The 25,567-nt window shown below is 49.0% G+C and overlaps 1 protein-coding gene across 1 annotated transcript; it reads right to left on the bottom strand.

Moving 5' to 3' along the window:
* Positions 1–515: 515 nt before the first annotated feature.
* Positions 516–17,886, bottom strand: LOC112911056 (pepsin F-like). Its single transcript, XM_072757323.1, has 10 exons — positions 17,676–17,886; positions 10,930–10,997; positions 7,864–8,026; positions 6,865–6,982; positions 6,659–6,777; positions 5,086–5,285; positions 2,964–3,080; positions 1,477–1,621; positions 1,290–1,388; positions 516–848 (listed from the first exon to the last, which is right to left on the bottom strand). Exons 3-10 carry the CDS (start codon positions 7,999–8,001, stop codon positions 696–698), a joined length of 1,089 nt encoding a protein of 362 aa, XP_072613424.1. The 5' UTR covers positions 8,002–8,026; positions 10,930–10,997; positions 17,676–17,886; the 3' UTR covers positions 516–695.
* Positions 17,887–25,567: the final 7,681 nt, after the last annotated feature.

The raw sequence follows: 25,567 nt of genomic DNA, 5'->3' as shown, positions 1-25,567 counted from the left end.
CTCCTCAGCTCAGGGGGCCACGTGATTGGGCATGAAACTGTCGATCACACCCTTGGCACTGGTGAGAGGCCACGTGGCCAAGGAGAACCAATCAGAGTACCCCAGAGCCTGCCCACAGTGGCTGGTCCAGGGTCGGACACAGCCTGATGTGGACCGATCAGAGCCCTGCTGGGTACTCAGCTCCTTTCTAGGGTTTCTTCCTTTCGGTCTGCATCCCTTAAGGCTAGAAAGCCCCGAGGACACATGGAAGACTGAGGAAAGAAACTTGCCAGGAGAAGAGGATCAAAGATGAGGGAAGGGAGAGAAAGAATGAGCTGACAGCTTTTGATCTCGTGGGTTCCCGAGCCCTTGGACCTGCTCTGATTCCCGCATCCTGGGTCCCCAGTAGCCTTCCAGGCGTTAGTCTCCCTCTTCTTTGAGGCCAGCTGGCTTTGGGCTCCTCTCACTCTGGTCCAGACTAGATTCGGAAGTCCTGCCTGTTTCTGAGGCACCTCCCGATCCGGAGAGAGGTGCTCCACGGAAAATGAGATCTTTTATTCTCTACTGAGAGCAGGGCTTTACAGAGCCGCAGACAGAGCCCAGGCGGGCACCAGGGCAGGAATGCCCCGAGTGTGTGTGTGTGTGTGTGTGTGTGTGTGTGTGTGTGTGTGTGTGTTTGGGGACGGCGTGGTTGCTTCCCTGAGCAGTCCCAGCATTTACACCGCTGGAGCCAGGCCGATCGTGTTGTTCCCTCGGTTGAAGACGGTGAAATACAACCTCAGGAAGACATCACCCAGGATCCAGGAGTCTGAGATGAACAAGCCGCCTCTGCCCTCATCAAAGTTGCTGTAGCAGGTGCCCTCTTGACCCTGGAGGGGACGGAAATTTTCACCAGTCAGACTGCGCCCACACCTGCAGCCTCCCCTTCAACAACCAGTGCCTCTCCGCTTCCTCTCCCTCCTTTCCTTTGAGCCAGTTGGCTCTCCCAGCAACTGAAAAGTGGGTGCCCATCCAGGAACCAGGACTGCCTGGGTCCTGTGTCTTTCCTGTGACTCACATTCTCGGCTGTTCCCTCCACAGAGACTGCCTTTCCTTCTCTCCTCACCCCTACCCTCACCCCCTACCCACCCCTTAAGACCGAACTCAGCTCCTCTAGGCAGCCTTCCCAGACCCACGTGACCCTCCTCTGCCACTCGGCCATATCTGCTATGGTGTGGCTTGGGCTCCAGGGGGCTCCTCCTTCTGGCTGCTACCCCAACATTCCTGCAAGTCCCAGATTTGAGGACCTGGCCCCAGGGTTGGCCCCTCACCTCCTGGAGGTAGGCACTGGCTGGCACTGGGTAGTTGACGCCATTGATGGTGAAGACAATGTCGGGTAGGGTGTTGATGGTGTTGCAGTCAATCATGTACTGTCAGAGAAAGGGAGAGAGAAGGTTGGCCCAACTGGTCCTTCAGTGTATGGAGAACCCCAGACGGCCCTGCGGCATGACCTGTCACCTCGCCACTGTAGGACTGCTTGGCATTGATGATCTTCTGGATGTTGAGGATAACACTAGATGGGCCAATCAGCAACGAGGTTCCCGTATCAATAATGGCCTCGCAGCCACCACTGCATGCAATTACCGCTCCGTTCATGGAGATGCTGAGAGACGGAGGATAAAGCAGGTTCCAGGATCACGGAGGATAAAGCAGGTTCCAAGATCACGCTTGGGGCTCCCTTCACTACCACCCCCTCCCTGGCTGGATCCAGAGCAGCCCTTTAGCTCAGGCCTTCCAGCTCTTTCTCTTTGTTCTGATCATACTGATCTTCTTTGACTTCTTTCAGTTCTTGAATGTCCCAAGCTCTCTGGTGCCTCAGGGCCTTTGCATAGGCTGGTGTCCCTTTCTAGAACCATCCCCACTCCCTTTGTCTGGCTAATTTCTCCCCGTCTTCCAGGTTCCAGCTTCACTGTCACTTTTTTAAGGGAAGTCTTATCCCCAGACTAAATCAGCCTCCTCTCTTGGTCACCTCAGCATACCTATACTCACTTCTGGCACATATCAAGACAGTAATTCATTATTTGTGTGACTTGTTTCATGTACATCTGCCCTGCTAGATGTAAGAGCAATTTCTATCCTCAGGGCCTCCCTCAAGTGTCTAGCACATAGCAGATTGCTCAACATGAGTTTGTTGAATGAATGAATGAACCAGTAAGTGAGAGAGGGACAGTGAGAGCTCTGTATCTGGTGTCTGGCTCACTATGGGGTCACACAGGGCAGATGGAGGTTCTCCTGCTGCAGGTGCTCAGAATGACAGGAAGAGAGCCACAGGCTGTTCTCCACCAGCTCCCAGCTCACATGCCAGGGCCCTGGCCAGGAAACACCTTATCTAGCTCAGGGGGCAGGACACCAGCTGTGGAAGCTTCCAAAGGACATTTTAAGCTTTTGTATGCTGGTGTCACACAGAATCACATTAGTTATCGCCTCCTTGTTCTCAGGTTGATTCCCTACTTTCTGATGCTCTCTGCTGCACTGTACGCTCAGGCCGAGACAGGGGGTGGTGGGGGTGGCGCCTCATGTGATTTGCTTTCAGACCTCCAGAATGAAGATGACCCCTCTCCCTGGCTGGGCAGCCTCTCCCTAGGGTGACCAGCCGTCTTGGTTTGCCCAGGACTTTCCCTGTTTTCAAACTGCCTGTCCCATGTACTAGGAACCCTGTCAGGCTGGTGGACTTCCCCCCCATCCCCTTTTCAACCTCCGCCCGCTCCCAGTAGGTGGATGAGCACCTCCACCTGCCCCTCTTGCCAGAGGGAGTTCAGCTTCCCAGGTCTGTAGGGCCTCCACTTCCCCTGTCCTCGTGCACCGAGATTCAGGACTGAGCCCTCAGCTTGGTCAGGGCCTTGTCATAAGGCAGGGGGCTATGTCTGTGTGTCTGTCTACACGTGTCTGCACGTGTGTGCGTGTGTGAGGATCACCCGGAGCCACCCTCAGGGGGACGAACTTACCTGTCCATGGATAATTGCCAGTAGAAGGGTTTGGATACGGGCACCCAGTTGAGGTCTCCCTTATAGTAGGAGTGGTCCACGCCTCCGAACATCACCACACTGCCCTCCTCCTCCTTTCTGGGGGTGGGGGGGGGGAGGAAGAGCTCACTGGATGGGCAAGATGATAGGGGAGGGGGCAGGATGCTTTTCCCAAGCTCAGCAAACACACCAGGCACCATCTAAGGGCACACTCTTCACTTGTGCCCTTCACTCTTCACAGCTTACTTGTTCACATATCACAAAGTCTTGTGGAGTAGGTGCTCCCCTGCTCTTTACAGACAGGGAGGTTGAGGCACGGAGGGGTTAGGGCCTGGCTAGTGGACGGTGAGGCTGAGTTCGAACCTGCACAGTCAGGCAGCAGGGCTGGCTCTGACCACCCCCTCTGCCTGTCCCCTTCGGCCATCAGAGCAGTCGGCCATGCAGTTGGAGGGCATGGCAGCCAGAGAGGTCTGGCCTGTCCTCTTTCAGAAAAGCCTCTTTCAGGAAAGAGCCCCAGGCTTAGCAAGTTCCCACCTCTCTGCTGGGGCCTCCTGTTTTTGTTTTGCATCATTCCTACAAATTATGGAGCAGGTCCTGGGAGCACGCTAATATGTTAGTGAGGGAGGACACATCTCTGCCCACCCCTCTCCTTCCTTCCACAGCAAATCTAAGGGCGAGTCTTGTTGCCCCTTCCTCCAACACATATCCCGAATATGTCCATTATTTTCCCTCTTCCCTCCACCTCTCTGGACCAAGCTGCCCCTCTCTGTTTCCGAAAGAGACTGCTGAAGCCTCTCCCCTGGCCTCCCTGCCTCCACTCCACTGCATCATTTTCCAGGGCACACCCAGAGTGAACTTTCACAAATGTAAATTGGATCAAGTCTATTCCTGGCCTAATCCCTGCCAGAGGCCTCCACTCCTACACAGAGCAAAACCCCAAAGTAGCCTCGCCCCTGCAATACCAGCCCCCCCCCAGCCCCCGCCCCCCCATGCTCCATTCCCATTCCCCTCCTCCTGCATTGTTCCAGCCGCACTGGCTCCCTTGCTGGTCCTTGGGTGCTCCTTCAGGCCATCGCACAGGTTTTCCCTTCTGCCCGGGACTTTGCCTCTGCAGCCGGGCTCTCTCCCATCACAGAGACTCAGCTCAGAGACAGGCCTTTGCTGTAGCCCCTCTACATCCACACTTATCACTGTCTGTTCTATCACCTTGGCTTGTTGCGGCCACAGAATCGAGTATTATCCAGAGTTATCTTTTCCCTTTACTCGTGTATTTATTTCTTCCCTGCCTCTTCTGCCTCTTGCCTGTCTCCTTCACCAACACATAGTAGGCACTCAATAAATACTTGTTGAACAAATCTTCTTTGACTGGGACTAGTATTCTTGAGGCTCAGAGGGGTTCAGCAGCTTGTTTCTGTTCGTGTATATAGCTGAAGTTTGAACTCCGGTCCCTCTAGAGCCTCCACCACACTCTGCCTCCTACACACATCTCTGGGTCAAACTCCACCTTTGGTGAGGAAGGTACAGCCTGTCAAAAGGGTCCTCCTCTACTCTGTGCTTCTCCCCTGCCCCAGACCCTTAACCAGACAGGGGACTTCAGCTCTTCCTGCTACTGAGCCCAGGGACCAGAGATCTGCTGATGACTTGACCACACACCATGGGGGAGAATCCTACAGGCTGAGATCAGGGCCTGCCACGACAAGCACCTGCCTGGCCAACCTTGTACCAAGCTCTTCTCTGAGCCTGGGTTCTCCCATTGGTCAAATGCGGGACTTGGAAAAAGGGGGCCAGGAAAATCTTCCTGTAGAAGGGGCCAGATCATCATGATTTCAGGAATTGCAGCCTGCATGATATCCATTGTGACTGCTCCCTGCTGCCACTGTAGAGCAATGGCAGCCACAGACAGAATGGGAAAAAATGAGCATGGTGGCATCTCAATAAAGTTTTATTTACAAAAACAGGTGGTGGGCCAGACGTGGCCCCCAGGCCATAGTTAGCTGACCCCTGGTCTCAAGAAACTTCAAGATCAAGTAATCTACAATTTATCATGTAACTTGGAGGCATCTTAAGCTGATTTGGACAAAAGGCTCGTCCAGCCCAGACTTACTTGCTCAAGTAGAAGGCAAAGAGCTCCTGAGAAATGAGACCTTGTTTCCACAGGTTGTCGAAAATGGGGATGGTCCCTTGGAGGCTGAGGCTGGGGTAGGCCAGGCCCAGGATGCCATCGAAAACTGCATATTCCATGAACTTGCCAGGCTCCCTCAGGCTCAGGCCAAATGCCTGAGACTTGTCAACGAGGCCCTCGAACTATAGGAGAAGAGAGGGTTACCAGGAAGAGGGCTAGAAAGTGGGGCTGGGTGGAGGTGGGCAGGCATGTGCCACGAACACGGCAGAGGACAACCCAGGCATGGTAGTGCCCTCGGGGACCTCCGCTGGCACGAGGTACACGCTCTGTCTGCGTGGACTATGTGGGTTTTAACCAACACTACTCCTCTTGCTGACATCATCCCTTTTTTACAGGTGGAGAAACAGATGCAGAATGGGGCCAAGTTGTTCACATTTGAAGACAAAAGGAAGAGAGAGGAGGACAGTCTTCTCTTGGGCATTACTCTGATGACAGAAATGGAGCAAATTCATTGCAATTCGTTGTGGATTCTGTGTCCACCAAGGACATAGACATGCTTATTATACCATGCAGCCATCAGGGCTTTTATGAAAATTCTGCGTGGGAAATATGCTTGTGTGTGTGTGTGTGTGTGTGTGTGTGTGTGTGTGTGTTCAGGCACTTTAGGGGAGGCAGCCCACAGTTTTTATTAGAGCCTCAAAGTCCCCCAAAGGTAAGAACCCATTTCTCAGGGCCCTTCCACTGCTGCAGACTCCACTTCTCTTTTCTTTTCTTTTCTTTTCTTTTTTTTTTAAGATTTTATTTATTCATGAGAGACACAGAGTGAGAGAGGCAGAGACACAGGCAGAGGGAGAAGCAGGCTCCATGCAGGGACCCCGACGTGGGACTCAATCCCGGGTCTCCAGGATCACACCCTGGGCTGAAAGCAGGCTAAACGGCTGAGCCATCCAGGCTGCCCCAGCCTCTGCTTTTTTGCCTGGAGCCCTCTCTGCCCTCTCCCCCAAAGTATCTTCCAAGGGTATGAGTCCTGCTTCGCATCCCAGTTCTGCCTCTTAGCAGGTGGGTGACCGGAGTGCCTTGGGAAAGGCACTCACTCTCCCCATACCTCGGTGCTTGCATCTGCCTCATGGCAGTAGTAGTGGCTGCCCATTGGGCTGACACAGGGTCAAACAAGTTCTTACAACGAAAGCACCCAGCACCATGCCTGGCACAGTCTGAGAATATAAAAGCAGGTGGTTTTCTGCATTGCTGTCCCTGTTCCCAGCAAAATCAGCCTTGAGCTAATCGAGGGGAAAGAAGCTGCAAATCCTTGGCCCTAAGGTCCACCAGTGCGATGACCTGCTCTCTGGGGTGGCTGTTCTAGGAGTCTGTGTGTCAGCTGGAGGGGGGCTGGGGGGAGAGTACTGTCTTCCTAGGGACACAGCCCTGCAGGGCAGGCAGCCAACTGCTGGGAGGCTTTGGGAAAGACAGGTGCTCCCCCCTGACCCTACATTTGGCCCTATAAGCAGTCACTCTCCCTGGACCAGCCTGCCCTAGCTTTGGGTTTCCACCTTACCTGAATGGTGTCGTAGGCGAGAAATCCTGACATTGTCCCAGAACCGTACTGGAGGTGGATGGGCCGTCCCGAGACCCGGAAGGTGGTGGACAGCAGAGGGTTGAAGACGTTGTGATTAGCTGCAGACACAGGAGGTGAGTGTCTGTCAGGATGCCAAGGACAGAGGAAGGGATGGTGGTGCACGAGAGGGGGTTGGAGGCACTCACCGCAGGCAGGGCTGGAGCAGTAGATGGACGGCACCCACAGGTCAGACGAGCCTGTGTCAAAGATGACCTTGAACTCCTGTGGGGGTGTTCCAATTCCGATGGTGCCAACGTAGGCTAGCTGCGGGGGCCAAGAAGGGGTGCTGAAGGAGGCCTGGACGAGGCCCTCGTCCTCTCTGGCTCCCAGTGCCTCTGCCTCTTTTGGGTGTCTCATGTCTCCTGCAATCAGCTTTCAACCACTCCCCTTAAAGCCTCTACTCAGACTAGTGCCTCTATTTGAAAAGCTCTTCAGTGTCACCCGTAGCTCACTAAATCCTTCCACCCTCTAAGGCCCAGCTTGAGTGCTTCCCCCTCTAGGCAGCCCTCCTAATGTCACTACAGGCCCATTCCTCTAAACTCAAAACATAATATCAATACCATGTAGTTGACCCTTTTACATTCATTAACTTATTGCCTGTCTCTCAGGTTGTACTATACATTCTTGGAGAAGAGATGAGACCCCTTGTTAACAATAATGATGATCTTATGTTAGTGTTTTATGGCCTCACACACCGTAGGCACTTAATAACCTTTTTACTGGTGTCATTCTTGGGGTTGTGGAGGTTGCACTGCCTCTGCCGGGGGTGTCAAACTTGGGTCACAGTGGGTTTTGTCGTTTACGCAGACATGGCTCCCCTTCAACTATAACTCAGTGATTTGCATTAGTTCAGAAAGAACAAAATCTCTCAAGCCAAGCGCTGTGGCTCATGGGTGCCCAATGAAGTATTGCTGGTGCTGAAATGGATATTTACCTGCCACCAGATCGTTGCCAGACCTGGTTGCCACAGATCGGAGTTGAGGGTGGGGGTGACTTCTCTGGGAAGGGTTCCTATTCCCCCTTGTTTCTGCCTGCAAGAGCCCCAGCCCCAGCATCCCTGCTCATACCTCCAGTCATGTGAACCCCAACGCTTGGCTGGAGCCCTAGGGTGTGCTCTGTGGAGCCATTCTGCCTACTGCACTTACATCCAGGTAATTCCTCATGGATTCATAATAGACCCCTGTGTCTGGATCTACAGACTCAACAAACTTGTAGGCCAGGTTGTAAGGATGCTTCTCTAGATAATCTTTCAGCTTGTCCTTCTCCCTGAGGTTTTCTCGCATGGACTTGATCCTTGTCAGAGGGATTCTGTAAGCCAGCGTTGGGAAAGAGAAATGAATGAGAGACAGTAATTGCCCGCCCCATGTTACATGTAACTGCCACATCTCACTCTGTAATCCTACCGTGTATTTTCCAGGCATCTTTATGATATCATCATCAAGACAGGCCACCCAACAGAATGGAAAGACCATGGCAATAAACTTAGGTTTGAATACAGGTTCTGTTGTATGATCTTGGGTAAGCCCTATGCCCTTTCTGTGCCTCTGTTGTTCCTGCAAAAAGGTGGAATGACAATAACTCCCTCACATAGAATGTTTGGGGTGTTAAGCAAAATGATGGCTATCATTCATCTGACCAATAGGAGGTCCCAATAAAGGCAGCCATCCCTCTTGCTACTGTCATCTCATTGTGTTTTTCTCAAAGAAGCCATGGTGGAGGTGAGGGGAGGTAGAGTGGAAATCATCCTCTCTTTATATGTAGTTGGTGACTTGGCATGGTCACACTGCTTGTTAGAGGCAAAACTGGGCCTATCAGTAGCTCTCTTGATCTTTTTCTCAGGGCTCAACCAGAAGAGAGGGGTTATGGAGGAGGAAGTGAGGAGATGGGGAATAAATTAGAGAAATTAAGAGGACAGAGAAACAAGAAGGACACAAACTAGAAAAACACAGAGTTTGCATGCAGAGACATCCAAAGAGACAAAGACAAAGAGATAGGTAGATAGAGATATAGATATGTATATGGAAATGGAGAGAGAGCAGGGAGAGCAGATAGAAGACCTAGAAACAAATGTAGGAGAAATGCTGTTCCTAGACAGGGCCATGCCTACAGTTGCACAGGTTGTGCACTGAACAATTCCAAGGGGTGCCATTTCACATAGTTCATGATATGACTGGCACTCCTGGAGTTGTACAACCCTGCAGGGCTGCCTCAAGACACCTGGACCCCATGGTGCACGTGGTAAGCTACTGATCAATAAATAGATACTTGAACTTTAAGATAGTCTGGGAATGATTATATGCTCTTCTCTACCCATGGTGGAGCAGGAGAATAAGAGGACAAGAAAGAGTCCAGAAAAAGAGTGGATGCCACCTGAAGTCCCTGTACTTACGTGACTAAGCATTCTGAGAGGGCCACCAGCCAGAGGACCCCAAACCACTTCATGCCTTCTTCTTGGGTTCTGAGCATGCAATGGCCAGCACGAGTTGCTCATTATATGTACTCTGACCTGCCCTAGTTGTCCCCCTGAGGGCCGCTAAGTGGACCTGATAAGTCATATGAACCTCTCTGATAAGATCTCTATCCTCATCAGTGTTTGTGAGGAGGGGATTTAGAAAATTCACAGAATACAGAGATTTCTATTATGATCTCTTCCTTGGGGCTTGACTGGAACAAACAAACAAACAAACAAACAATCCCAAACTAAGTTCTAGCAGGAGTGGGTAGACTCTTCCTATCTTGGAGATAAAGGTGCTGCTAATAATGTCCTAAAAATAAGTGTCAGGTGCTATGCTTGGCTTTGCTGATCTGGTGTAGTCCCCCCAGGCCTGTGAGGCATGAGGCTGTCCTCATTTGGAGAGGAGATTGCCAGGAGGAAGGGAGGTCAAGTGTCACTGTGAAGACACCGAGTACAGCACACTGGCATACAGATGATTTTAGGTGGTGGGATGGCACAGACCAGGGGCATTCATGATGCCAGTCAGCTCCAAAGATCCACTTAGAGCAGTATTACACTTACATAATTTTAATGTTAGAAGAAATGTGATGCATGCATCCAAGAGACCTGTTATTCACACAACAAACATTTGTTGAGAACTCACACTGTGTGCTGGGTCTGGGCTGGATGTCAAAAAGTCAAAGTCAAATATGACACAAGTGGTCCTTGGGGCACCTGGCTGGCTCAGTCAGAAGAGCATGCAACTCCTGATCTTGGGAGGTTGTAAGTTCGATCCCCATGTTAGGTGTAGAGATTACCAAAAAAATACATAAACACATTTTTTAAAGATTTTATTTATTCATTCATGAGAGACAGAGATAAATAGATACATAGATATATAGAGAGAGACAGAGAGAGAGGTAGAGACACAGGCAGAAGGAGAAATAGGCTCCATGCAGGGAGCCCGATGTGGGACTCGATCTGGGGACTCCAGGACTATGCCCTGGGCCGAAGGCAGGTGCCAAACTGCTGAGCCACCCAAGGATCCCCTAAACAATTACATTTAAGGTACGCTTTGGTGGCTCAGTGGTTGAGCGTCTGCCTTCTGCTCAGGTTGTGATCCTGGGGTCCTGGGATTGAATCCTGCATCAGGCTCCCTGCAGGAAGCCTGCTTTTCCCTCTGCCTGTGTCTCTGCCTCTGTGTGTGTGTGTGTCTCTCTCATGAATAAACAAATAAATAAAATCTTAAAAAAAAAAAAAAGACACTAGCAGTCCTTGCCATTGGGAAGCTTAGGGCAGGGCTCAAGAACTCATGGTGCAGGAGGTGAGGGAGATGAATGGAAAGGCTGGATGGGCAGCATGGGCAAAGGGCAGCACGTGCCTGTGACAGGGAGGCAGCCTCTACCCTGTTCCCATCAGAGTTGCCATGTCTGGCTGTTGATGCCAGACTGGCCAAGTTTTCAAGAGATGTCAGAAGTCTGGATGCTTATGTGAAATCCTTATTTTCAAATGTAAGCAACTACTTTCTTAAAAAACAACAAAACAGACCCATAATAAACAGTGTGAGCCAAACCTCAAGCAGCTGTGGGCTGGATTCAACATGTAGGCTGTACAGATTTTTATTTCTAGCCTAGGGACAAGAGTACAGTGCAGACTAAGAGGATGTTCAATTCGTGTTGGTTGGATGAGTAAGAGACTGAATGCATCCTAGCCATGTGAGTTTTCTGTGCATTTGTAAAGAAACACCAACCAGGGTCAAATCAACCAACAGACTTACCATTAACCTTCATTTGCTGAGCACCTGACATAACTCCCCAAAAGGATCCAAGGCTTGAAACACTTTTTCTGCCAAACCAAACAGACAAAGGAATAAGCTTGTCAATCAAAGAAGGTGAAAAAGAAAAAAAAAAGACTACCTACAGCTTCTGCTTAGCCTGAGATGTATGAGGCTACCCATTAAACTGTATGATTCCAGCCAAAGTAAAGAGAATGGGAATTTTACAGCTCTTTCCAAGACTGCTGGGGACCTGGTGTTCCTCTGTGAGCTCTCTCTAGGTCTGAGTCTTGAGTAGAACAATGGGAGGTGGGCCTGGTGCCCAGGCTGGGTGGTATAGAAGGAGTGGGGGCACTGCATCTTACCCTCAACTCTCCACATTGCTGCAATTTAGTTTTGGTGGCCCAGACTTATGGAAGGGATTTGATAGCACCTAGCAAATGACACACATGTGCCCTTTTTAATTTTTTTTTAAATATTTTATTTATTTATTCATGAGAGACAGAGAGAGAGGGGCAGAGACACAGGCAGAGGCAGAAACAGGCTCCATGCAAGGGACCAGGACCCCGGGATCATGCCCTGAGCCGAAGGCAGATGGTCAACCACTGAGCCACCCAGGTGTCCCACACATGCTCTTTTTAAATGTAGCAATTCTACTTCTAGGCTTTGAATCCAAAGATATGTTGGCAAAAACATAAAACTACTGTTAAACAATTTAACCCCATATATTTTTAAGACCTAATTGGCTTTAGTATAGAGTGCATGAATCAGCCAGCATCTTATCTAGCAAATAGAGGGAGAACTCCTGAGTTGTACAAAATGGAAAGAATTCATAGAAGTAGGGTTGGGCAAGAGAGTTACCAGCAAAAGAAATTGTTCCAGGTGAGGCCGCTTTCCCTTGGGGGGAAAACCAAGCTGTCTTATCATATAGATCACCTCGTCTTCCTTTAGGGGATGGAGAGGGCCCATTTGTTAATCAGAAAATTCCTGACTGACTGGTTAAGATTACATTTCTAGGGGAGGTTGAAACTACAGTTAGATTATGTATTAATAAAGCTACCATTGGGGACTTGGCCTAAGTGATGCCATTTTGGGCCTGTGATTCTTTTTTTAATAAAATGTATGTACCAGCTCTGCACTGCAACGTTATTTGCAAAAGCAAAGACTTAGCAGCATGCCCGAAGTGACAGTCAACTGGGGATGTCAATCAGATAAGCTACAGAGCAGGTCTCACAACTGGGTATAATGCAGATGGAAAAAAGAAGGGGATAGTAGAGACCTCCAGGGTATATTGTTTGTTTAAAAAAAAAGAGGGGGCGGAACAGAACAGTATTTATAGCTTGCTGCTTTTACATACACAGACATGCATACTCTTTTACTTTTTTTTTTTTTTTTTTAAGAATCTGTTTATTTATTTGATAGAGAGAGAGAGGGAGGGAGGGAGAGAGGGAGAGAGAGCACAAGCGGGGGAGGTGCAGAGGGAGAGGGAGAAGCAGATTCTCCATGGAGCAGGGAGCCCAATGTGGGGCTCCATCCCAGGACCCCATATCATGATCTGAACCGAAGGCAGATGCTTAATTGACTGAGCCACCCAGGTGCCCCAAGACATGCATACTTTTAATAAGAATCAGTGGAAAGAGAAACCCAAAACTAATAAGACTAGTTATTAATAGGGAAAGGTAGGGATAGAAGTGAGATTTTTCTTGTTTTATAGTTTGACTCTGCAAGCAGGTAAATGTTTTATAGAACCCATCAATCAGAAAGACATCTCTCAGAATTGAGAACAAACTAAACAAATGAACCCAATGGTTATCAAGTTGGTGACATAGCCACACAGAGCACAACATTACCTCAGATGGCTTAATTTTTTAAAAAAGATTTTATTTACTTATTTGACAGAGAGAGAAAGAGAGAGAGAGGGAGGGAGGGGAGGAGAGAGAGCACAAGCAGGGGGAGCAGCAGAGGGAGAGGGAGAAGGCTCCCCGCTGAGCAGGGAGCCTGACCTCAGGCTCATCCCAGGTCCCTGGGATCATGCCCCAAGCTGAAGGCAGACGCTTAACCAACTGAGCCACCAAGGTGCCCCTCAAGTGGCTTTAACTTTTTTTTTTTTTTTAAGATTCTATTTATTTATTCATGAGAAACAGAGAGAGAGAGGCAGAGACACAGGCAGAGGGAGAGGCAGACTCCTCGCAGGGAGGCTGATGTGGGACTCGATCCCAGGACCCCGGGATCATGACCTGAGCCAAAGGCAGATGCTCAATCACTGAGCCACCCAGGGGCCCCTCAAGTGGCTTTAAAATGCGGAATTTTAACTCTACATTCACTGGGGGGTACTTTCTAAGGATAATCAATAAGGACAGCAAGGAAAAAAACCAAAGAAATCTGGAACTGCATCTAGTAACCTTATTGTTGGTGATGTTGCCACTGTTATTTTGAAACCCTGAAGTTAGAGGTCAAAGCCAGTGAGTAATTAATTTTGCAAATATTGTCCTGATGCAAGACTTTCAGGGGAAGAAAAAAGAGATGTAAGTCCACGACAAAAAAGTTGAAGTAAAACCCCACCATCTACAAACTTGAATTGGAAGTCTAAGTTTGTACTAATTCATTATTTTTCTGTTTCTAACAAAATATGTATAGTTGACCTGAGACTAATGTGGGGTTTAGGGCTGCTGACCCCCTCCCCCATGGTGCTAAGAAACCGCATATAACTTTTGACTCCCCTGTAACTTAACTACTAAGAGCCTACTGTTGACCAGAAGCCTTACCAATAACATACAAAGTCGATTAACACATATTTTGTATGCCATGTATATTATATATTATATACTGTATTCTTACAATAAAGTGAGCTAGAGAAAAGAAAGTGTTATTAAAAAGTTCATAAAGATGGCAAAACACATTTACAGCACTGCACCGTACGTACTACAAGGATTCCGTGTGTAAGTGGACCTGTACAGCTCAGACCTGTGCTACTCACGAGTTGACCATATCTCCTGGCTCTGGCAGCCGAAAAGCCTAGAAGTCATGATAAATGTGATAGCAGAGAATATCTGGAGGCCCAGCTTGTGGCCTCTAGATACCATTTACCACTAGAGGATCAGGGATTCTTGAAGAGATGACTGATTCCAGGGCTGGGTGGAGAAATGCATAGGGTGAGCCTAGCACGTCTTGAAAGTCCAGAAAGTTGGGAGCCTCCAAAGATCACTGGAGTCCTATCTAAACGCTCAGGAATCAGTAGGAAGAAGCTTCCACTGGCCAAGTGTGGGACATTTTGAGCATCACATCAACTCAAAAGAAACAAACTAAATATACAAAGAAGCCATGAGCTCCATGTAATATCATGTAACATCTACTTTGTCACCATAGGGGATTGCTAGGGCACTGCCTTATTCTGAACATTGATAGAGAAAGGGAAATAATGGTTAATATTTATGCTATTTTTGTCTGAGTGAAGTATATTCCAGGTAACTAAAAATAATGCTGAATGAAAGTTCTTCTTTATTGAAGAATTCCAGAATTAAATTCAGAAGGAATGGTAGAATGAGGAAATCATTCTTTTGCAGTTCCTAATAAAACAAAGGATCTAGGAGAAAAGCATCAGTGGATATTGGGACCATAAGACAAGAGGTTCAAGGGGGAAGTCCAACAGATAAAGTCGATAACATCTGATGAACCCCAGCATCTATCAGTGATGTGCCTACTGAAATAATGTAGTAAGAGACCCATGGAACTGTCTATGAAGTATTCCAATAAAAAATTTTCAACCCAAGTCTGAATCTGACTGTCAGTCTTTAGGAAGTATGTAGATAAAGGGACAAGGGAAGCAATCATTTAAACCCAATACTTAGGACATTCTGTAAGATAATTGACCCCCCCACCCACTCCCTGTTTTTAAATATCTGTTTATTTATTTATTTATTTATTTATTTATTTATTTATTTATTTATTTTAGAGAGAAGGGGGGGGCGTAGGGCAGAGGGAGAGAAGCAGTCTTCTGGTTGAGCATGGAGCTCAACATGGGGTTCAAGCTCACGACCCTGAAATCATGACCTGAGCGGAAATCAAGAGTTGGTTGCTGGGACACCTGGATGGCTCAGCAGTTGAGCATCTGCCTTCAGCTCAGGGTGTGATCCCAGAGTTATGGGATCGAGTCCCACATCAAGCTTCCCGCATGGAGCCTGCTTCTCCCTCTGCCTATGTCTCTGCCTCTCTTTCTGTCTCTCATGAATAAATAAATTAAAAAAAAAGACTTGGTTGCTTAATTATCTGAGCCACCCAGGTGCATCTCACTCCCACTTTTTATTTTTTTATTTATTTATTTTTTAAAGATTTTATTTTTATTATTTATTCATGAGAGACAGAGGGAGAGAGAGAGGCAGAGACACAAGCAGAGGGAGAAACAGGCTCCATGCAGGAAGCCGGACATGGGCCTCCATCCCGGGACCCCAGGATCACACCCTGGACTGAAGGTGGCGCTAAACCACTGAGCCACCCGGGCTGCCCTCACTCCCACTTTTTAAACAAAGCATAAGAAGGGGTAAGACTTTTATGTATTCAAAATCTTAAAGACAACAACCAAATGCAATACATGTGTACATCTTTAGATCCTGATCCCTAATTCAAATCAATAAACTGTTAAAAGGCATTTTGAGAGAATTAGGGAAACTTCTAAATTTCCACAGACAGGACATTAGATGACATTAAAACTATTGGTAATTTTGTTTGGGATAAAATAGCATTGTGGTTACATATATTTTAAAAATCCTTCACTCTGGACACCTAGGGGCTCTGCGGGTGAGCCTTTGGCTCAGGTCGTGATCCCACGGTCCTGGGTCTGAGACCTGCATAGAGTTCTCCGCAGGGAGCCTGCTTCTCCCTCTGCCTATGTCTCTGCCTCTCTCTGTGTGTCTCTCATGAGTAAATAAATAAAATTTTTTAAAAAATTAAAAAAAATCATTACCTCTTGGAGGTGTACAATAAAGTCTTAAAATAAGATGGTAATCTGTGCCTTAAAATGCACCAGTAAAAATGAATAACAAAAATTTTTTAAATGAGCGTCTAGATAAAACAAAGATTTGCATAATTGCTATGGACTGAGTTGTGTCTCCCTCCTTGTCCCCCAAATTCATATGCTGAAGCTTAACTCCCAATATGATGGTATTCAGAGGTGGGTTGGTTGGGAAGTAGTTAGGTTTAGCTGAGGCCATGAAGATGGGCCCTCATGATGGGATTAGACCTTTAAAGAAGAGACACCAGAGAGCTTTCCTCAATCCTGTCGCCATGGGAGGGCACAGTGAGAAGGGGGCTGTCTGCAAGCCAGGAAGGGGGCTCTGATCAGGTCTAGCCTCTGGTCTGTGGTCTTTCATTATGGCGGCCTGGGCTAGAGAGTAGTGTTGTAATTTTTTATGCCAAGTGATGGTACGTGGGGTTCATGACACTATCCTTTTTCACTCTTGTGAGATTTGAAATATTTTGTGTAATAAGTTTTAGAAACTTGCATTCTGGGGCCCCTGGGTGGCTCAGTGACTGAGCATCTGCCTTGGGCTCAGGTCATGATCCTGGGGACCTGGGATGGAGTCTTGCATCAGGCTCCCTGCAGGGAGCCTGCTCCTCCCTCTGCCTGTGTCTCTGCCTCTCTGTGTCTCTCATGAATAAATAAATAAGATCTTAAAAAAAAACTTGCAATTTGAAATTTCTGCCTTTAGTGTTACTCCAAGAACACTAAGCCTAAGAAGAGCAGACCTGGATTGGACCTCTCTGACTGAGTCACTGGGAGCCTCCTCTGCTCATCCCCTCGGCTCTTCCCCTGAGAACTACCCCCTGCCCGCCCCTCCTTGAGACTTTGAGGAGCCATGTCAGGGCCTGGATGTGGAAGGGATGAGGACGTTTTTAGGAAAAACCATCTGGACACCCCCTTCCCTGGATTCTTCTTCTTTAGGGCCATGGGCAGGGTGACAGATGGGCCTGGGTAGGGAGGGAGTCAAGCGGGGTGGTGGAGGTGGGGTGGGGGGATGGAAGTGGAGGGAGATTTGGAAGGGAAGTGGGGAAGGAGTAACAGAGAGGGGTCGGCTTGTGCGGGACCCCAGAAGGAATCCAGTAAATGATGGAGGTGGCATCTTGCCTGCTGGAATTCCTGCTCCAAACTTGGAGGTGATAAGAGCCATAGTCATTGCTAGTGAGCTGTAAGAGGGATAACCATAGCCGGTGGCCCTCCAATTACTGCTCGCTGTCGGCATCATCTCAAGCTGAACAGCAAAAGGGCAGGTCATCCAAAGCATTTAAAATATTGTCTGATTTCTCTGACCTTCCTGTCTTGTCTTGTACCCAGAGTCCTTTTATTGGTATTTATTCCTTTAGGAGAGGTGATTCATCGGCCTAACCTGTGTTTCTGCTGAAGGAATCCACAACCTTTCCGTCAATAACTTCTGCCTTTTAACTACCTGATCTCAGCCCATTCCAAGGGGTAGAATGTTCCGCAGGAGAGAGCCCAGGGGTCCTCCAGTTCATGGGTGGGAGTTAGATGGCATCTGGTCTGTCACACCCCACCCCAAGTTCAGGGAAGACATGGCCAGGCAATCTGATCCCTCGATATGGCCTCAGCAACATGCCCGAACTGAGCAGCATGCACCCCTCGGCCACTTGTCACGCTACTCAGCGTTGGCATGCAGTCTGGACCATCTGCTGTCCTAAAACGAGTCCAATCCACTCATCCTAGAATGAAGCAACTGGAGCCAGGGAGTGTCACTTACCAAAGGTTGCCAAAAGGTAAAATATTGAAGTGTTGGGACTCGAGGCATCTGGTCCTCAGGCTGGGAGAGCACTGAGCTGGGACAGCTCCGAGAAGGCTCAGTGGCATCCACTGCTGCCAGCTCCCATGGGCCCGCAGGTGCCAGGGCTGGAAGTGCTTCTCCTCCTTCTCAACCCTGGCCTGCTTCTGTCACCAGACCTGCTTCTTGGGACAGCAGAAAAGTGATGTTGAGAGCTGTCTCTCCCGGGTGCCAGGCACAGTGGGCACAGCCCCAGCTGGAGTGGCGGCAGGAGACAGGAAGCTGTCCTACAGATGGCACCTGACTCATGCCCAGCTCCATAGAGCCAGGGCTCCTCGTTCATGCAACACCGACCCTGCCAGATCACAAGGCACTGGCCTGAATGTAGGGCAACGAACCATTTCTCCCCAGCCTTTGGCAACTTAGACCTCGGGTCGTATTCATTCTTCAGGGAATATGTGGCTGAGTCTGAGGCTCTGACAAGCCTGTGTTCAGGGGACTTGTCTGATGCTCAGGAAAGACCTTGGAGCTTTGAGGGCCCTGACTGATGGAATCAACTGCTGGTGAGCTGAGTTCTAGCCACCAGGCCTTCAGATCAGGTACCGACGCCGATGCCCTGTGGCCCCCTTAGGAGAAGGAAACGGAGGGACCAGATTTGGCTGAGGGAGCGGCCACCTCAGGCGGCTCTATGATCACACAGGGGAAGATTAGACAAGAGTGTTTACTTTCCTCTGGGCCCTATCGGCATGCTGGAGGCTCCACCCAGGAGGACAAGCCGACTGAGAGTCTTTGGCGGTGGCAGTAATGTTCCCTGCATCCCCGGAGATAACCAGCTTAGCCACCCAGCCTGGTGCCTAGAGTCAACTTAGCAGCACCGCCCTGGTCTTCCTGCCTCGGTCCGCGGCAGCTCCCGAGGTTCTGGAGATGAAGGTGATGGCTCGTTGCTGGTAACTCACAAGTGAAGGATGTGACAAGGAGGTTATGCTGGGTGACCTGTGGCCTAGACATCTCCCGGTGGGTGCTGGTATGTCCAGGTGTGGAAAGGAGACCAGAGGTGGAAACATGGCCAGTTATGGAATTTGGTTACCTAGGGCTTCTGCAATTGCTCTTCTGTTGTTTGGAATGTTTTTCTCCCAGCCCTTTGCACAGCTGGCTCCTTCTCCGCATTTCGGCCCTTGTCTCCACAGTCCCCTCCTCAGTGAGGCCTTCTGTGGCTGCTCCAGCCTCCCAGGGAAAGAGCCTGAAGACCCAAGTACTCCCTTGAGGAGCTATGGCTAGCAGTGAGTAGTAGAGTCACGATTTGAACCCAGGTCTGCTTGACTGCAAATTCCATGCTCTTGACCACTCTGCTGCCAAATAGTGCTGGGCTTGGGGGTCAGGAAACAATGCATGGGGGAGCAATAGGAGGGGAGGGATGGGAAATGGACGGCATAATTTTAGATATGTTAGAGACTCTTCTTTTAGTGAACACTACTTTTTTTTATTATTATTATTTATTTATGATAGTCACAGAGAGAGAGAGGCAGAGACACAGGCAGAGGGAGAAGCAGGCTCCATGCACCGGGAGCCTGATGTGGGATTCGATCCCGGGTCTCCAGGATCGCGCCCTGGGCCAAAGGCAGGCGCCGAACCGCTGCACCACCCAGGGATCCCTTTTTTTCTTTTAAGAGGGAGAGAGAGCTCAGGTGAGAGCAGGGGGAGAGGAGCACAGAAGGGGAGGGAGAGAGAGAGAGATAATCTTAAGTAGAATCCACACGCAGTAGCATTTGCCTGACACAGGGCTTGATCCCACTACCCTGAGATCTTGACCTGAGCTAAAATCAAGAATCAGACGCATAACCAATTATGCCAACCAGGCGCCCTCAGGGAATGCTTCTTGAAGGTACCCTAAGCCAAGTCCATAAAATGCTCGCTGTGTGGAGAGGAGCCTGGTAGGTGGGGACAGAGTGCAGACTGTACCTTGGACACAGTTGACAGGCCCAGGGGAAGGTAGCCTGAAGTCCAGTCCATAATCTGTCACCGAGCTGTGCCCTGGGGAGCTCATCCACTGGAAGGGCCAGCTTTTTCTGAGTGGGCTGACAGTGGCCATTCTGGTCCAGAAGTGTGACCAGATTATAAAGGAGGCATTCTCCAGGCATCCTAGGAAGAAGATGCCTAATGCTGTGCAGGGGTCCCGGGCAGGCTGTCCCGAAATGTGCCACTTTGGCCTATTGATTATTTTAGTATTTTATTTTAAAAGATTTATTCATTTAGAGTGTGAGCAGGAGGAGGGGCAGAGGGAGAGAGAGAATCTCAAGTAGGCCCCACACTCAGTGAGGAGCTGGACATGAGGCTAGATTTCATGACCCTGAGATCATGACTTGAGCTGAAACCAAGAGTCAGATGCTTAACCTACTGAGCCACCCAGGCACCCTAGCATATTATTTTAAATAGAAATTACTTAAGAGACAGTCTGTACAAGAAGGACACTCAGATTCTCCTCTGTCCCCATAAAAGCAGAAAAATAAGTTTCCCTTGTGAAAGGTACCCTCCCTGCTCTAGGAGACCCTTATCTCCAGAGATGGGAAATTTAGATCCGAGAAGGATATATAGATGATCCTTGTTACTTTTTACTAATTCGCCCCAGTCCAAGTTCTGTTTAGAATTTCTAATCGAGCTTTCCAAGGTTGTTTTCTTTGTCCTGTCTATTCCTCACAGATTTATTGTCTCTTTGTCTAAAAAGTATAAAAACTGCCTAGCATGGTCATTTCTTTGTATCTTAATTTCATAATTTGGCCTCTGAGGGCATGTAATAAAATTTTTGGTTTTTTTCTCCTGTTGATCTGTCTCATGTCAATTGAATCTTAGTCCAGCTAGAAGACCTTAAGGGTAGAGAAGAATTTTTCCTTTTCTTCAGTTGCTTTGGGTGGAAAGTTAGGAAGGCTTCCTTGCACAGGTGGCAACTGCGCTCAGTCTCAGTGGATCAGAGGATTTTGCTGAGTGGGCATGGGGAGCAGAGAACGTCACTCAAAGAGGGCAGTCCTGCCATCCCAGTAAGCTCAAGGGATGGTCGGTTGCCTGGCAAGGTGGAATTGCAACAGTCATAGGCCCAACTGACACATTATATCCGTCAGAAAGGGCAGCAATAACCAACATTCAACTTAAAAATAATGTTTCTTGGGTGCCTGGGTGGCTCAGTTGGTTAAGCATCTCATCTTCTCTCTTGCTATGTCTGTCTCTCTCTCAAGTAAGTAAGTAAGCAAATAAATAAATAAATAAATAAATAAAATCTTAAAAAAATAATTAAAAAAAACCAAAACCTGTTTCTTTCTTGGTCTTTTGTCTGTCCATGACAGGTCATATATATGGGGCTGTGATTGGAGATGTTGCCACTCAGGGATGCAGACAGATGGAGACGTCACCATCTGTAGTGCCCCTGGTTGCCATGGTGGGGGCAGGACATGTGCCAGCTTGTACACAGGCCATGATAAAGTTCACCAAGAGTGACATGTGCCTCTACTGCTCAAATTTCATAGGTCTGAACAAGTCACATGGCCACACTGAATGCATTTAGAAGGAAGTCTAGAAAAATCCAGAGGACAGCACCAATGATACAGGGGATAATGTGGGAAGGGAAAGCAAAGACCATGTCATGGGTGGGCCCTGAACACCATGTTCAAGAGCGTGGAATGTATCCCTTGAGATGGGGAGCGCTGTGTAGGTGAGTGAGATGACAGACTGTGGAGCATGAAGGAGGCCAGACCCCAGAGAAGGCTGCAAGAGAAGAAAGAGTTTTTTTTTTTTTTTTTTTTTTTTTTTATGATAGTCACACAGAGAGAGAGAGAGAGAGAGAGAGAGAGGGGCAGAGACACAGGCAGAGGGAGAAGCAGGCTCCATGCACCGGGAGCCCGAAGTGGGATTCGATCCCGGGTCTCCAGGATCGCGCCCTGGGCCAAAGGCAGGCGCTAAACCGCTGCGCCACCCAGGGATCCCCGAGAAGAAAGAGTTTAAGAGGAAGGGAGTGCATAAGACAGAGCAGGGGGGCTGTGGAGGTGGGTGGGGGAGCGAGCAGACAGGTCTCGGGAGGGGGGGTGAGGGAGGGTGCCAGGGAGGAGGGAGAGGGCACAGAGGTCCCAGAGGGCCATTTACCCTGGGAAGTCAAGGTTTCCTAGAGGTGGAAAGACCACCCTCAAATCTAAAAGGTTTTTGCTGGGGGATCCCTGAGTGGCTCAGCGGTTTGGCGCCTGCCTTTGGCCCAGGGCGTGATCCTGGAGTCCTGGGATCGAGTCCCGGGATCGAGTTCCGCATTGGGCTCCTGACATGGAGCCTGCTTCTCTCTCTGCCTCTCTCTCTCTATCATAAATAAATAAATAAATCTTTAAAAAAAATAAAAGGTTTTTGCCAACACAAGGGACTAGCCTTACTCTACGGCAAATTTTCACAGTGGAACAGGACCACATTTAAACTGTGCGAAGGCAGATTTAACCTGAATTTTGTAACAACTTCTGTTATCAACTTCTCCTTGTTCTTGAACTATTTGCCAAGCACTCTGCACAGAAAGGAGTGTGTGTGTAATATTTGGAAATGTTAATCTCCTTCCTGTTCTTACCGCAGCAGGAGAGTAAGCATGACAGCTTTGCTGAACACTAGAGCTACCCTGCAGAAAACTTGCCCCCTAGCCAGCTCAGTTGGGAGGTGAAGTTCAGTGGGTGCACCCACTGGTGGGCAGGTGGGCTCAGGAGCAGGTGTGGGGATGGAAAGCAGGAAGAAACAGGGGTGGTGGCTTCCATGCACGGCCAAAGCTGGCTCTCCCCCACTCAGATCTGCAGGAAGGGGCAGTAATTGTAGGTAGGTGGGTGCTGAGCATGTGGCCTTCTGAGGAGCTGGTGGGATCCCTGAGGACCGGCCCTTGTCCCTGCCGGGGCCCTGAGAGGGGCACCTGTGTGACCTGCCCAGAGACAGAGGGCATTGGCATGTCACTGTACATAGCTGGGGGAGCTCTGGCTTAAGAGTGACCCTCATGTTGTCTGGACCCCAACCTAATTTTTTCCTGGCACCACAGTAGTCTGCAAATCTCACTGGGTTCTGTGAAGGAGGAGGAAGAGTGGCCTGGAAGGAAGGGAAGATTGCACGTGAGTTAGAGAAGTGGGAGTATGTGACCTTGCTTACAAAAGGAGAGGGAGGGGATGATCCCTGGGTGGCTCAGCAGTTGAGTGCCTGCCTTCGGCCCGGGGTGTGATCCTGGAGACCCGGGATCGAGTCCTGCATTGGGCTCCCTGCAAGGAGCCTGCTTCTCCCTCTGCCTGTGTCTCCGCCTCTCTCTCTCTCTCTCTCTCTCTCTCTCTTTTGTGTCTTCTCTCTCTCTCTCTCTCTCTCTCTCGTGTCTCTCATGATTAAATAAATTAAAAAAAAAAAAAAGGAGAGGGAGCAGAGTGGAGCATTTAAGAACACAGCGCTGGAGCCGGATGGACTGGGTTCACATCCTAGCTTGGTCTTTAGTAGCTGTGTGACTTGGACAACTCACTTCCTCTCTCTGGGCCTCATGTTTACCATCTTTATTATTTATTTATTTTTTAAAGTAGGCTCTACGCCCATCATGGGGCTCAAACTCAGGACCCTGAGATCAAGAGTCCCTTGCTCTACCCAGCCAGGTACCCCTCACTATTTTTAAAGAAGGAATAATAGCAGAACCTCATGCATTTGTATGCATAGGGTGCTTCAAATCTTGGTAGGTGCTACGTAAATATTACACAAAGTTGATCATGTAGTTTGGACCTAGATTTATACCTGTTATACTGCTGTACGTGGGAAGCCTCTCTGGGATTTAGGGGTCAAGAAGGAGCTGTGTCTTAGCGCAATGTCATGACTGAGGGGCCATTTGGTTCCATCTCTAGCTTTATAGGTCAAGGTCCAGAGAACAGAAAGGACTAGGCCACGGTCACTTTGGACCAATGCCACTGAATTACAAAGCAACTGGAGCTCAGAGGCATTGTGAGGCCCACGTCTGAGGCCCAAGTCAGCCTCTCACTAGCTGCTCGGTGTTGGGCTCTGTGGGGCTATCCAGCCTGGGATGAATGGAAAGCTGCCTGACTGCCCTCTGGTGGGGTCTGCCTGGGGCTTGCTGCCTGGAAGAGAGGCTGTCCTTTCATTCTGACACCAGCTGGCTCTAGGTAGGGCCTGGGGAGCTGTGGTTGACTGGGACCTTACCATGGCCCATCCCAAAGCCTGTGAAGATGCGAGTGTGGGGAGCTGCGGTGGGACTCAAGGCTTCACGTTTCTGGGGGCCCAAGCTGGAGACTGAGCCTGGCTTATTTTGCTGAGCACTTCATAACTGCATCGGCAATCACAGCACACCCTCCTTCTTGCTCTTAAAAAACTGGCATGTATGTGTGTGTAAATGAGTAAGCATGTGTATGAATGTGGGGTGTGTGGAGATTTAAGTGCTGAGGTGATATGTGCTCCTGCTCAGCTTATGGCTCTTCCCTGGTTCACCAGAATGTCTTACTCTAGAGGCTAGAAGAGGCTCTCCCCCTTGAGCCCACGCTGGCCAGAGCAGAGGTGGTACAGGATGCCTGGACATTATCTGAGGTTGCATTTTCCCTCGCTTTGGCATGCTTTTGTTTCCAGCAGTACCTGTGACTTGTCTTTGGAGGATCTACTACTACAGCCCTAGGGTCACAAGGTAGCAATCAGGCGGCCGAGGAACTTGTGGCAGTGTGAGAGCCCAGCTCCCTGGCCTTGGGTTGGGCAATTTTCAAGGCAGGACTTACTTTCCAGGGTTCCCTCTGGGAGCAGGCTAGAGCTTCCCTCTGCAGGACTTGCGCAGAATCACACCCAGACTTGGCTTGGTCACTTCCCTATTCTGCTTCCCCTGTCCCTTCCTGGTTTCTCTGAGAGCAACTTTGAAATAAACCTCCCCTACATGAAACCTCATCTTTTGGGCTACTTCTGGGGAAGCTGACATAAGAAGATGTAAGATCGTTTTCTTTTTCAGGCAACCCGAGGGCAGGGATTTCACTTGACTCATTCATAAGTCCACGGAAGGAGAGATATGGTTTCTAAAATATTTTATTTATTTATATGAGAGAGAGAGAGTGTGTGTGCACATGCTCAAGCTGGTGGGGGTGGGGAGAGCAGAGGGGAGGGAGGGGGGAGAGAGAATCTGAAGCAGACTCCATGCTCAGCACGGAGCCTGATGCAGGGCTCCATCTCACAACCAAGAGACTGTGAACTGAGCTGAAACCAAGAGTCAGATGCTTAACTTACTGAGCTACCCAGGCACCCTGGGAGATATGGTTTCCATTCTCCACACTCTAATTGTCAAAACAAGGCTAACACATGGATTGGGTATTAGGTTGTAGGTCATCTTCTGTAACCAAAGTCTAAATAACCGAGGGTTAAATAAAATACAATTTCATCTCTCTCATGTAATAACACTCCAGGTGGTTCCCCAGTGAGGGGGGGACCCAAATTCCTTCTCACTGCTTTGCCATCTTCAACATGTGATATTTATCTCTTGGTCTAATGTGGTTGCTCTAGCTCCTGTCATTACATCTGTATTCCACCTAGCAGGAAGTAGAGAAGGGGAGCAGGATATACCCCATTTCTTAAAGAACATAGCCAGTAATTGTAAATATTATTTCTACTCATATCTCATTGGCTCTAATGAAGTCACTGGAGTACTTTTAGGTAAAATAGAGGTTAGGAAATATACTCTTTAGCCGAGTGGTCCTAGGCTAGGGGTTTGATTCCTAAGGGAAGAACGAAACAATTAACATCTCCTGTTATGCTCTCCTCATTCAGTGCAGATAAACTGTTACTCTGTGAAGACATAACAACCCCCAGATCTCAGTGGGTCAACACAACTAAGGTTCATTGCTCATTCCCACCTGACA

Source organism: Vulpes vulpes, chromosome 5 (genome assembly GCF_048418805.1).
Source record: "Vulpes vulpes isolate BD-2025 chromosome 5, VulVul3, whole genome shotgun sequence".
NCBI classification, from domain to species: Eukaryota; Metazoa; Chordata; class Mammalia; order Carnivora; family Canidae; genus Vulpes; species Vulpes vulpes.
This window is presented reverse-complemented; position numbering and strand designations above follow the sequence as displayed.

What these genes read in the sequence shown, in the direction of transcription:
- LOC112911056 (XM_072757323.1), bottom strand. Translation starts at nt 8,001, where the DNA reads ATGCGAGAAAACCTCAGGGAGAAGGACAAGCTGAAAGATTATCTAGAG. An exon ending in CTGCTCCAGCCCTGCCTGCG is followed by an intron (nt 6,778 to 6,864) that starts GTGAGTGCCTCC and finishes CTGTGTCTGCAG; the next exon opens with CTAATCACAACGTCTTCAAC. An exon ending in AGCAGTCCTACAGTGGCGAG is followed by an intron (nt 1,389 to 1,476) that starts GTGACAGGTCAT and finishes TTTCTCTGACAG; the next exon opens with TACATGATTGACTGCAACAC.